This window comes from Sylvia atricapilla, chromosome 5 (genome assembly GCF_009819655.1).
Source record: "Sylvia atricapilla isolate bSylAtr1 chromosome 5, bSylAtr1.pri, whole genome shotgun sequence".
Classification (NCBI taxonomy): domain Eukaryota; kingdom Metazoa; phylum Chordata; class Aves; order Passeriformes; family Sylviidae; genus Sylvia; species Sylvia atricapilla.
The window spans coordinates 48,201,916-48,214,862 of NC_089144.1; the positions used below are offsets into that span (position 1 = coordinate 48,201,916).

The window sequence follows — 12,947 nt, forward strand, 5'->3', positions numbered from 1 at the left end:
CCATTAAATATCAGTCAGGGTAAGGTCAAGAGCTACGGGTGACAAGAGGTTTGGGGGATTTTGCAGAGCTAATCTGAAAAGACCTCTGCTTTCTGCCAGGTGTTTGGTAAAATTGCTCTGAACGATACCACAGAAATCAACCGCAACAACAACTTCCAGACCTTCCCCCAGGCAGTGCTGCTGCTTTTCAGGTGGGTGTGTGACAGCTCTGCATTGTGTCAGTCTGGGAGCACGATTCCTCTGCTCCCGGGCACAGCTTATCTCCTTCTACTCTGTCGTGTTCCCGAGGTGAGTAGTTACATGTTGTGCTTCAGCGGGGGAGCCTGGGAGTTATGTCAGATGGAATGACCAGCCCATTAAATCTCCTGTACCCCAGCAGCTCACCCTGGTAAGGCCCAGTGCTGGGGAGGGACATGAGTCCTCCTACACGGAAGGAATGTAGCCAGTTTTCAGTGCTCTCCAATGCTGATATGCATCAAAAACTTCCTTGATTCAAATCTGGCCAGTGTGACTTCTAGCAGGGAAAGGGACATGGTGAGCTCCTGCCTAGGCATGGCCATGCCCAGCTCAGCTTAGCACATCATCCTGCTCCAGCTAGGGCCAGGGAGGGGTGCTGAAGAGGTGGGAAATTCAACGATGCCGACTTTTTGAAGGACTTTTTAGATGCAGTGCACAGCCATGTCACACACATCTCCATGAGTCTGGTTGGAACGTGAGAACCCCCTACCCAGAGCAACCAAAGCCAGCCAGAAATGGTGGTTTCGCTGCCGTCACTGATGATGGCAACAAACCAAACAGAGGAGCAGGATATGCCAGGGGATGTCAAAGCCATCGGCCTAACTTGCTCTGAATTGCCCTGAGTGGCAAAATTCCCATTAATGTCCATGGGATCAGGAACAGGTTGCTAATGTGCGGGTCCCTGTCACATCCGAGGTCACTGCTGTCTTGCCCTGCCCTTTGCCTTGCCCAGGTGTGCCACAGGTGAGGCCTGGCAGGAAATCATGCTGGCATGTCTCCCGGACAAGAAGTGTGACCCGGAGTCAGAGCCGGCCAACTCCACGGAAGCCGATCACTCCTGTGGCAGCAGCTTTGCTGTCTTCTACTTCATCAGCTTCTACATGCTCTGTGCCTTCCTGGTGAGTCCCCCCAGCCCAAACCTCCCCTCTGTCACACTGAGCCTCTGCCTCCCCAGTGTCAGCCATCCATGGGACAGGAATGACCTCAAGGAGGGGAGATTTCCCCAAGGGATCTTTCCCAGCAGCATCCTTTCAGTGACAACATCTCCCTGCAGCTCTGGGACCTTCCCTCTGTCACACTGAGCTTCTGCTTCCCCAGATGTCAGCAATGCACAGCACAAGAATGGTCTCAAAGAGGGGAAATCTCCCCAGTGGGGTCTTTTCCAGCAGCGCCCATTCAGTGATAACAGCCCTTCCCTGCTTCCCTCCAGCTCTGTGGGATGCTCTACTTCCAATCCCAATCCTTTGTGCACAGCAAAGGAGCACTGTTCCCCCCTCCTCCTCCTCAATGAGAAAACCAAATTAGTGTGTTGTGGGCTGTGCTGAGGCTAGCAACGCCTCAGCCACACTTCCCACCTTCCCTCCCACCTCCCTTCTGGCTGCTGAGCAGGTTTTTCCTCCCCTGCCAGCAGCAATGACTGTGAGAATACACATATCCCACTTGCATCTGTTCCGTGGTTGCAATGTGGCACTGCTCAGAGCGACAGCACACGCTCTGCAGCTGGCAGCATAGCCCAAAACTCTCCCAGTGAACAGCAGCAAGATTTTAAAAGTTTTAGTCTTGGGCCAGAAGAAAGGACTTTTATCTCAGCCCCACTGCCTATCAAAATAAATCCCACCCCATTCTGCCAGGCAAAGACACAGGTAAATAAAAGGCAACAACAGCACATCTAAGAATTCAGAAAATTTGTGCCTCATCCATTTAGCAGGGAAGAGAAAAATGTAGCCAGATGTGAATATTCCACCTCTGGGCTCTTCCCATTTAAACTGAAGGGCTGGCATGGGGGAATAAAGAAGCTAACCCCAACGGCTTCTTAGTTTTGGGAGTCCAAATCCAGACCTTAAATGGAGAACCTGGTAAAATTTACTGTTCCTTGCCTCATCCATCACATCATCTCTGTCCTTGTTTGCAGATCATCAATCTTTTTGTAGCTGTTATAATGGATAACTTCGATTACCTGACACGGGACTGGTCCATTTTAGGACCACACCACCTGGATGAGTTTAAAAGGATCTGGGCAGAGTATGACCCTGAAGCTAAGTAAGTAACCCAGCCTGGATATCAGAGCTCCTCGGGAGAACAGGCTCATATTTTCTGTTCTCTAGCCTCAGTGCAGTAAGTGCCATGTTCCTCCTGCAAGAACTTTTTTTTGGTACAAAACCCCGAAAATAAATATCACCACAAGGTACTGCTGGTGAATCCATAAGCTCAAAGTGCAAGATACAGAAATCTCAACATTTAGGCTGCACTGTTACCTGTCAGGCCATTGCTTTACTTTCTATCAGGGAGATAGAGGCTTAGTGAGGGGCAGCAGGAGATTGAGGAAAAGGTGATTAGAGGCTTGGTTTATTGTTGTATTTGTTTGGGATATCGAGCTGTGACTCTCCTGCTTGGCTTTGTTCTCACAGCAGAGCTGCTGTGCTCATATCTCTGTTTTTTCATATATGTCCATCACAACCTGTACATTCACACGGCTGCATTACATTGTCTGCAGGGTTATTCACAACAGCAGACTTGCAGGGATTTAAAGTTACACTACAACAACTCACAGGAGGGCTTAACTGACACATTCAGTATTATATGCTCTGTTTGACACATGCTTAGGCTTAAAGTGCATTTAGATCCCTGTGGCATTACTGTACAGCTGACAATTGTAATTGCAAAGCTCCCTTCATAATGAAAAGCCATGGAAAAAGATTTGGATGTAAACTAAAAGCAGATCTCTTTAGGAGACATTAGTCTGGCCTCAGCTTCTGCCCTGTGTGAGGGTATGTCACATTATGAGAGTGCTACATGAATTTAAACACTTCTTCCCGTTCATGGTGACTTCCCAGGCTGGGGACTTTTAATATGGATGGGGAATAAGCACAGACTTCTAATAAATACCTTTTGTTAACAAAACAGATGCTACTATTTGTGCTTGCCTGAAGGCAAGACTGCAGTGGCTGAAGCCATATAATGGCCAGCCACTCAGTTCAGATGGCACCCTGTTCCTCCCTGCTTGTAAATGGGAAGTTCTTTTATTCCTCTTCCCCATCCATGTCCCATGGCCCTCCTCTGGCTCTGGTAGCTTTCCTCCCTCCATGAGAGAATTCTTCTTTTGCGAAGCCATTTACCAAACCTAAGAGAAACCCAAGTGCTGCTGTGGAGGAAGTTCAGTACTTTGTTTTGTGCTCACTGTAGTGACAGCCCCAAGCATAAACAAGAATTAAAAGGCAGTGGCTTGAGGCTATTTATGTGGGAGGGAAAACACAAGGAAATAGACCCTTTACGCCTCTCTGCCTGCTATGGGGCTCAGCCCAGCAAGGAGATAAGTAAATATTTATTTTGAGCAGGTCAGTGGTGGGAAGGGAACCCCAAATTGTCTGTTCATGCCCTAAGAAACTGCAACATTGAAAAGGCTGAGGTCAATTCCCTCAAGAATTGACTCAAGTATGACTGACAGCTGGGATTTCTGCACTAGGAGAAGTTAGATGAGTGCTGGGCAAATCCTGCAGAATTGCCAGATGCAGGAGGCCTGAAATAATAATCCTTTAAGCTATGCCTGGGCTACAGAGAGCAGCAGCATGAGGCTGGAGAGACCTTAGTGACACTTTTAGCTGTAGCTGCACTCTGCAGGCGGGCCAGCAGGTCAGCCCTGCTCAGGATGCAGCCCTCACTGTGCTTTCTCCTCTAGGGGACGGATCAAACACTTGGATGTGGTGACGCTGCTCCGGCGGATCCAGCCCCCACTGGGCTTCGGGAAGCTCTGCCCTCACAGGGTGGCTTGCAAAGTAAGGCTCGGGGTGATGCCTTAAGTTTTAGCTTTCATGGTTTTGAGATTCTGTGCTGCCCAGCGGTGCAGTTCTGAGCTCACACTCAGTGTCACTCAGCTCTGCACACAGCAGGGACACAAAACAAATCCTTTTCCCGCTGCACACCAAGGACAACTTTCAGCCCAAAAGCACAAACAAGGGTGGGATGGAGGGAGGAACAAGAAGGATGGGACCTCACAACCTGCAGCTGGAATTGGACAATTAAACCCCAAGATGCAAATGGACCAAAACTTATAAAAATGTGAGACCTCATGACTGTTTGTCCATCTTGTGACCATTTTGGGTCCACCTTGGGTGTAACCCTGGTCAGGCTCTTGTTCTGCCCAAGGTGTATCCTGGAGGCCTTTCAATAAATCCCTACTTTATTCTCTGGCTCTGTTCAGTCTCTGTTCCAGGTCAGCCTTCCCAAGGCATGCATCAGGGGGAGGCTGGGCTCACAGCAGTCAAACCAGACAATCACTCACAAAATACAGGATGGTTTGGCCTGAAAGGCCCCTTAGACCATCTAAAGCCACCCCCCCGTACTTGGGCTGCCTTCCACCAGAGCAGCTGTTTTACACTAAATGCCATGGCATTTTGTAGCTGACCCTGCCTCACTCACTGGGCACATCCCAGCTTGCTGCCCACAAGACAGAGCCAGCAGCACGTCTGAACAACCCCTGGGCTGCCATGTGCCTCTCACCTGCTCCTCTGGGCTGCAAACACCCACTGGAGGGCTGGAGGGTCACCAGCTGGTGGGTTGTGCACCACTCAGAGCTTTTTCTCTGGTTAGGAAAGCATATCTCTGCTAAATACAACTCTCAAGTACTGAGAACAAATATCTGCTTGTGGAGTCAAACACCCATCTCGAGACAGATTAGGAGAGAGAGAAATAACGGGGCACTCTCATTGCGTAACTAACCCACAGGCCGTGGATATTCACATCAGAGGGATGGCAGGTCTGGAGGGAGGACATAAAGAAGAGAATGTTTCAGTCCAGGTGCAGCAGCGTGATTGTTGTCTCTCTTCTCTTCATCCCACAGCGCCTTGTCTCCATGAACATGCCTCTGAACAGCGATGGGACTGTCATGTTCAATGCCACCCTCTTTGCCTTGGTCAGGACAGCACTGAGGATCAAGACAGAAGGTGAGAAGCTTCCTGACTGCAAGGATACAGAGGTGTTCATGCCAAGGTGTCCTGAGCTAGAACAAACCAACAGGGACATCTTTTTTTAAATTATCCAAATTTCTCAGATGCAGAACAGGGGACAAAAAGCTATGTAAAGAGGTTTGGAATAATAATAATAATCTTTTCTAGGGAAAGTACAGTGTTTCCCACTACCTAGGAAGCCAGTGCTTCCTATAGTATCATCTCAAATTATTGATCACATTCTTCAGAGTGGCCTGAAAGTTGAAAGTTTTAGATCAATGGCTGCTCACACAGCAATTAAGAGAAGGACAAAGGGTAAAGAAGCCTCCTCTTTGTACCCTGTCTGCAGAGCTGAGCCACTTCTTGACTGCTGTTGCCACTGATCTTCCAGTCCAGGGGAGAAGAAAGAGCTTGGACTTGAAGGTCTCATCTCACAAAAGCTTCTTCTGTGCTTTCCATTAGCATGAGCTAACATTGTAGTAACAGTGGTGTTGTAAAGGCAGATGAGAAGCAAAGGACTGTTAATAGCTTTGCATAGACAGCAGGTACATTTGAGGAAAGCAGACAAGATCTGGGGCTCAGCTTGTCCTCTTTGTTGCACTCTGTCACCTGCTGTAATGAAAAGTATTGGTGCTGAGTCAAAATCTGGCTTCATGTATTAATGAGATGCATTAAAAGAGAGTGTAGGTGTGTGATTCACAGCTAAACACCTCTGTCTCAGGAGTGGCTGCATCACATTTCAGGAATGGGGAAGCAGTGACCAGCAGAGCTCCAACTTACAGTGCCAGCTGTACACAGCTGAGCCAAAAAACATTGGCAAAACGAAAAATTATAATTAAAATATTTATATTGAGGCCTTGAAAGTTGTGCTAAACATAATTTGACTTGTAGCACAAGAGACTTTCCTGAGGAAAAAGCCACCCACAATCCCTGTAAGACATCTTGTGTCTTATGAAACAGAGACCCAAAAAGGACTCAATTTTCTTGTCTGTCTAAGCCTCAAACTCCTGGAGCGATTGCCAGTGAGCTCTTGGGAAACCATCTAAAGCCTCAGACTGCTTTCTTTCCTTCTTTCCTTCTTTCCTTCTTTCCTTCTTTCCTTCTTTCCTTCTTTCCTTCTTTCCTTCTTTCCTTCTTTCCTTCTTTCCTTCTTTCTGTAGCAGGATCTTTTAAGTAGTCAGGGCAGGAGTTTGGAATTAGCCCTGCTGAGTCAGATTTCTGCCTTTGATGCTGTCCATGTGTTGCATCCTCAGCAAGTTATTCAGTGTCCCTATCTTCAGTGCACCCTATCACAAGAACTACTGCCAGGCAGAGCCCAGGGCCAACACCCTCAGGAGCCTTGGTGCTGGGGAGAAATAAGAAAAACTGCAGGAACAGCACCTTTAGGAGGACAAAATACTGGTTTCAGACACCTAGAGAGAGAAGAGAGGGGTTTGAATGTACATAAATCAAGAAATAAAACTGAAGAAGACTCATTTGAGAGGAAATGGGTATCTAGAAGGAAAGTCACCTCCCTACCCAGAGATGACCATTCATATTTGGGAAGAAGACCTCTTGCTGTGAGGGGGCTTTAGGAATGGTCTGAGCATCTCTTGCCCAAAACTTTCCACTGCTGAAAACACTGATATTTACCTCCTGAGATTTCCGTGCCAGACATTAAATTGCTCCTCTGCAAGGTCTGCTTAATTCCTATCTCTGATGATTTTCACCCTGCAGGTAACCTGGAGCAAGCCAACGAAGAGCTGAGAGCAATAATTAAGAAAATCTGGAAGCGCACCAGTATGAAGCTGCTGGACCAGGTGGTGCCTCCTGCAGGTGGTGAGTGCAGGATCTTGTCCCTGTCTCTGAATCTCTCTGGCTTTTTTTCCCTCACCTGTCCTGTCCTACTGCACCTCATGAGCATCAGGTGGAATAGAGGGGACAGGTTTCTTCTCCAAGCTATCTGTATTTCATCAGACTGAGGCCTGTTCTATACTGACAGGGATAGGCTGTTCTTACTGCTGAGAAATGAGGGACAGAAAAATTGTGCATAAATGGAAGCTGGTGAATAGGCATCCAGAGTGGCATTCACTGACTTCCCAGGTGGCACAAAACAGCACTTGGCAGTCAGCCACCAGAAGCAGCCAGGTCCTGAGCCTTGCTCAGCCTGCTCTGAAGTCAGTGGACCATGTCTTCTAAAATTTCCAGTGGCTTTGCAGAAAGGAGGAAAGCTACCTGGAGAAAAATGTTAGTACACATTTTGCCTGACTGATGGGTTTTGTTGTGTGGGAACACAGCTGCAACTGCATTTCAGGGAAAAGGTGATCTTCTCTGTTCACTCATACTCATGTTGGGCACAAAAGGACAGAATTCCAGTCACACAGAAGGGTCAGAGCAGGCCTGGGATGGATGATCAATCAGATGCTGTTGGCCAGCCAGCCTGTGAATAAGTCCTCCCCCAGGCTGTCACAAGACAGCAGCATGTGCTGACCCAGACTGGGAGGCTGCTGCTATAACGAGATCCTTTGTGGTTAACCAACACCAGAGACTGCAAAGGTCAGATGTGCTCCTGCTGCAGGGGTTCTGGGGTAACCAGAGCCAGGGCTTCTGTGGAAACCACCTGCACCTCTTCTCCTGACTATTCCCAGAAAGATCTGTCTGAGGAGCAATCCTTCCCTTCAGCCCTGCATCCTGATGCCATAAAAAGCAGAGAGCCAGAGCCTGGTGTTTCTGCAAGGCTTACACGAGTAAACACAATGATAAATCAGCTCCTTATTGAATTTATTTTTCCACCCTCCCCTTTGCAGATGACGAGGTGACCGTGGGGAAGTTCTACGCCACTTTCCTGATCCAGGAGTATTTCCGGAAGTTCAAGAAACGCAAGGAGCAGGGGCTGGTGGGGAAGCCCTCGCAGCGCAACGCGCTCTCCTTACAGGTGACAAGCGGGCACCGAGCAGCCAGGGGGGTACACTAGAGACAGGTGGCTCCACCTCCCTCCTCAACCATCCTGGGGGTTGCAATGGGCTATCCCTACCAAAAAAGGACTCCTTGGATTATCACACCGATCCTTTTGGATAAATGTACTGTGGGCTCATAATGCCTTAGCTCTGGGAAATGGAAAGCACAGGTGAGGCATAATCACAATTCATCGATCTGCCACTAATATTTGAAATTTGGGATCCTTTTAAAGAGCTGGTATGAAGTGTCCGAGAGACATTTGCTTGCTCCCACACACATTTGAGTGCATGTTGCCAGGAGGCAAAATCACTTAAAAAGCAAAAAAGCACACCTGGCTGCCAAGGCCATCCAATGGACAGGACTGTAAGGACTGGGATCTGTTTCCCACTGTGATACATGTTCACTCAGTAGATTACCAGACTGGGTGACAGAGAGAGAAAACCCTGCTGAATGTGCAAGCAGTACTATTTATGTCCGTCAAGGATACGTTGAGTAAAAAAGGTGAGTCTGGAGTTTCAGCAAGCTGAAAAGTGCTGTGATTTGGGCACAAACACAGAATGAGGCCTCCGTACACCCACAGCTTACCACCCTGGGTGGACTCTTTGGAACAGACTCCAGTCAGTGAGGGCTTTGAGGACTTTGCAGGTCCAGATGCAAGGAGCTTAGTTATTAAATCCATATTTAAGCTGCCAGTTAAACAGAAGCGATTTTCTGAGGCACCAGAGTACATGGCTCAGCTGGAACTGTGGCTGCTCTAGAGGTTCTGGTTGTGGATCTGAGAACCCAGAGCTGAAAGCCCACAGACCTGCTTAGTCAAACCTGTGGATTTACGTTTATGTCCTGCTGTGCTGAAGCCAAGGACTAGCAACAAACATTCCTTGGTTTGTATTGCCAAGAGCTTCTCTCTCTCTGAGGTGGAGATGAAAGACCAGAATTTGTTGGTGTTTCTCTAGGAGCTGGGCGTGCAGTGTTAACTAAAGGGGCTCCACAGTGTTTAGGGAGCAATGGCAATGCTGCAGTCTGTCCTGTGCCCACTCGGAGATATGAAGCTCTATAGTTTGCTGTTTTGCAGGCTGGGCTGCGCACACTGCACGACATCGGCCCGGAGATCCGCCGAGCCATCTCTGGAGACCTGACAGCTGAGGAAGAGCTGGACAAGGCCATGAAAGAAGCTGTTTCTGCTGCCTCTGAGGATGATATCTTCCGGGTAGGTTCTGAACAAGTTTGTGAGCTGAGGCTGAGCTCCGAGTGCCACATTCTCTTTTGTTCATTCTGCATTTCAGCTGGGCCCTCCTTGTTTTGGAGATCTTACTAGAAAGCAGTGGTGGACCTAGGTGCTGAGTGAAAGGTCCTAAGGTCTCTGCACAGTTTCATCCCAATTCTTTCTCTCTTTATCTCAAGGGAAACTTCTCAGTGGAAGATTCCATCATGAAACCTAAATTAAAGAGCAGATGAGTGCAGCCATCTTGCAATCTGCAGAGCAGCAGCCAGGCACACTTTAGTGTTTTGTTCACTCCTTTCAGTGGCTCTTGTAGCATCCTTCCAAAAAGCGCACAAGGACCCAACAGAGCTCCTATGGAAGGAGAAAATTTTCTGAGCAACTTAGCTAAATCTTTTCTTTCTTTTTACATTCCTGGTTTTTTATAATTCTTTTCTTTGGTAACTTTTTCCTCTCCTTTGGCATTTTCCTCCTTTCCTTACAGAAAGATGCTGTCAGTCCTTTTCATTACCCACCATCTAAACATAACTGGCTCATTAAATTTCTCTTCATTTCTTCCTCCAGGTTCTTAATAGTTTCTGGTGCTCTTCTCAAATTCCCCCTCATATCTAAATGTCCCTTTACAACTGCACTGGGAAAACCAGACAGCAGCTACCTGGTTCTTGCATCCATACCCTGTCTTGCACTCCCAGGACTGCCAGTAGATACACTGCCAGTCCTCTGAAATCCCAGCCTGTGTGTTCCTAGTGTCTGTGACAGAGAAGTCCTCACATTGCCTTCTGGAACAGAGAGCACCAGTGCCATCATGTCCACTTTGGTCCTCACCTTTTTTTTCCCCTCAAGTCTAAGCAGGAAAACACTGGGATGTGCCCTTGCACATCTCACTCACAGAGGAAAACTCTTTTCTGTTTCTGTGGCAGAGAGCTGGAGGCCTGTTTGGAAACCACGTGAGCTATTACCAAAGTGACGGCAGGAGCGGGTTCCCCCAGACATTCACCACCCAGAGACCTTTGCACATCAACAAGTCTGGCAACAACCACGGAGACACCGAGTCTCCATCTCACGAGAAGCTGGTGGACTCCACCTTCACTCCCAGCAGCTACTCATCTTCAGGCTCCAATGCCAACATCAACAATGCCAACAACACTGCCCTGTGTCGCTTCCCCAGCCCACCCAGCTACCCCAGCACTGTCAGCACAGTGGAGGGCCATGGGACCCCTTTGTCACCCACCATCTGTGTGCAGGAGGCCCCCTGGAAACTCCCATCCAAAAGGTAAGTTTCCCAGCAGAGAGGGGGCCGGGGGAGCAGGTGTTGGAAGGTGCATGCAAACTCCAGAGCACTGCTGCTGAGCTGAAGTCACTCCCAGGCATTACCCAGCCTGCAGCCTGGATTGAGCCTTCTGGTTCTCCACTCGTGCCAAAGGCCACAGTGCTACAGACACGCACCAAGTGGCCACTGCAGAGCACCAGCACTCTTGCTGACCAACACACTGGATTTCTTTGGGCTTTATCAGGAAGAAACCTTTGTAAGATCCAAAGGGAGCCTTATTTATCCCTCCTTCACCATAGGGAGGTGTTTTACCAACTGGTAACTGAAGGAGAATGCTCTTCATGTCTTAATCGCCCAACAGGGAGCTTTGTTGAAGTCAGTGGTTTTTTTCATTCAGCAGGTCACATCCCTACAGAGGTCACCAAAGACATTCTGCTAGGAGGGAGGCAAGGTTTTCAGAAATAAAGCAAAGAAAATCCCCTTCTCTGGACAGTTTTCAGGCTCTCTGCACACAGATGACTAACACAAAAGGAACATAATTTTTCTCAGTGGGGGATTTTTTTTAATACTTTCAGAAACAGCAGGAAAGAGATGGATTTTTTTTTTTTTCGGTGCAGAGAGTGAACAGTATGAGAAGGTGGCCAAATGCTGGCCCAGGAAAGGACAGAATAGGACAATAAGACAGAGGAACTTCAGTGAGTGCGGAATTGCCCAAGCGAAGAGTCCCGTGGTTTTTTTATTTCACGCCTTACTTCCTGAGGGAGGCCAGGGGAGTTGCACAACCTGTGTTCCCCTCTGCCCTCCTCTCTGCTGACTCGTGCTGGTGTGACACTGCTAACGGGTGTTCTTTTCTCTCCTTGCTTCCCTGGGCACCTTCCTTGAATTAGGACACATTACTACGAGACCCTGGGACGGTACGTGTTCTCCTCTAATGCTGCCTGGGTGTGAGACCCACTCTCTTCCTCCTGTTCAAACTCTTAATTCCCATTAATGCTGAGTATGAGCTCTCCTTTTTGGTGTCAGTAGGGCTGAAATAGAGATACTGATCACCATGACAGCTCCAGAAAATTCTCCCAACTCGGGGTTTTTAGAGATTCTAGCTGGGCTCACACATCTACACATTCTCTGATCACAGTGTAGTGAAGTACGCCCTGGAATGTTCATACAGAAATTCCGTATGATTTTGGCTAAACACAGACCGTTGAACAGAAGGAGATGCCAGGTACTGCTTTTTTTCCCCTCTGCACCTTACCAGTTTTAGTTGCCTTCTATTTCAGAGGAAGGTCACTGCAGCACTGTCCCACAGGCTCTTTCATACAAGGCATGCCCACATTTCTCCCAATGGTTTTTGCTTTAACCAGATGACAAGATAATGTTGCCTCTCCAGTCCCTAAAAGGTGGGGAAAAAAAAGAAAAAAAGCCACCCTGCTCTCTTCTGCAAATGCCAGTAAGAAACTGAAGTTGTTTTCAATACCTCCATGTCCATACCTCAAAGATTCAAGCGACCTCCTCAGAAAATGCAAAGTCCAAATTAAGTAAAATACAAGTGCTGAAATGTGAAACAGAAGGACAGAGTGGAGGCAAGCAGGGAATTGAGGGCTGGCACACCTAAGGCTTTGAACAGATCCTACTGAACTCAGCAGAAGCACTCTGCAGTTAAAAAAAAGGGATGAAAGGTGAAAAAGCCAGCAAGGAGGAGAATGTGACCAGGAGGCAGAGGGCAGAGCTGGTGCAGTCTGAGGGATTTGGGAGGCAAAGGCCACACATCACAGAGATGAGGAGGTTGCTGTGGGTGTCCAGGAGGCTTCTCTGAAATCCATAACCAAGTCTTTTACAACAAGGGGAAAAGCTTATTCCTGAGAGCCCATCTCAGATTTTACTGTGGGTTCAGTGAGGTGTGTCTTTGGAAATGTGTGATGTGCACATTAATGGAGTACAGGTGATCACAAATGACTAAATACATTTACAGTGTTGTTCAGCATTGGTTTAAGAAACTCGTCCTGTGAAAGAGGACACAGACAAAGGTTGTTGCCTTGCATTTGTGAACTCTGTAGCTCTGTTTAGCCATTGATTTTTCCTATGATGGCTCTTCAGCATTATAATAAACTGAGACAGATGGAGCCTGTCATTCTTGTCTTTGTAACAGGTTGTCTTTACTGTCTCCATATCTTGACTTGTCTTTTTTGCTCATTAGCTCCAGTTCCAGAGACAGCCAGCTGGCAATTGTTTGCCAAGAGGAAGTGTCTCAGGATGAGAATTATGAGGAAAATTTGAATGAAGACATTGAGTACTGTAGTGAACCAAGTCTGCTCTCTACCGAAATGTGAGCTTTGCAGCTTTA

The 12,947-nt window shown here is 47.9% G+C and overlaps 1 protein-coding gene across 1 annotated transcript in view; it reads left to right on the forward strand.

The window, feature by feature from the left end:
• Positions 1-12,947, forward strand: part of CACNA1C (calcium voltage-gated channel subunit alpha1 C) — a 464,400-nt gene that overhangs the window by 441,147 nt on the left and 10,306 nt on the right. Inside the window, 10 exon segments of the mRNA XM_066319417.1 lie at positions 100-191; positions 971-1,136; positions 2,150-2,277; positions 3,914-4,010; positions 5,075-5,177; positions 6,897-6,998; positions 7,967-8,094; positions 9,190-9,324; positions 10,257-10,609; positions 12,801-12,929. Coding sequence (XP_066175514.1) covers positions 100-191; positions 971-1,136; positions 2,150-2,277; positions 3,914-4,010; positions 5,075-5,177; positions 6,897-6,998; positions 7,967-8,094; positions 9,190-9,324; positions 10,257-10,609; positions 12,801-12,929 — 1,433 coding nt within the window.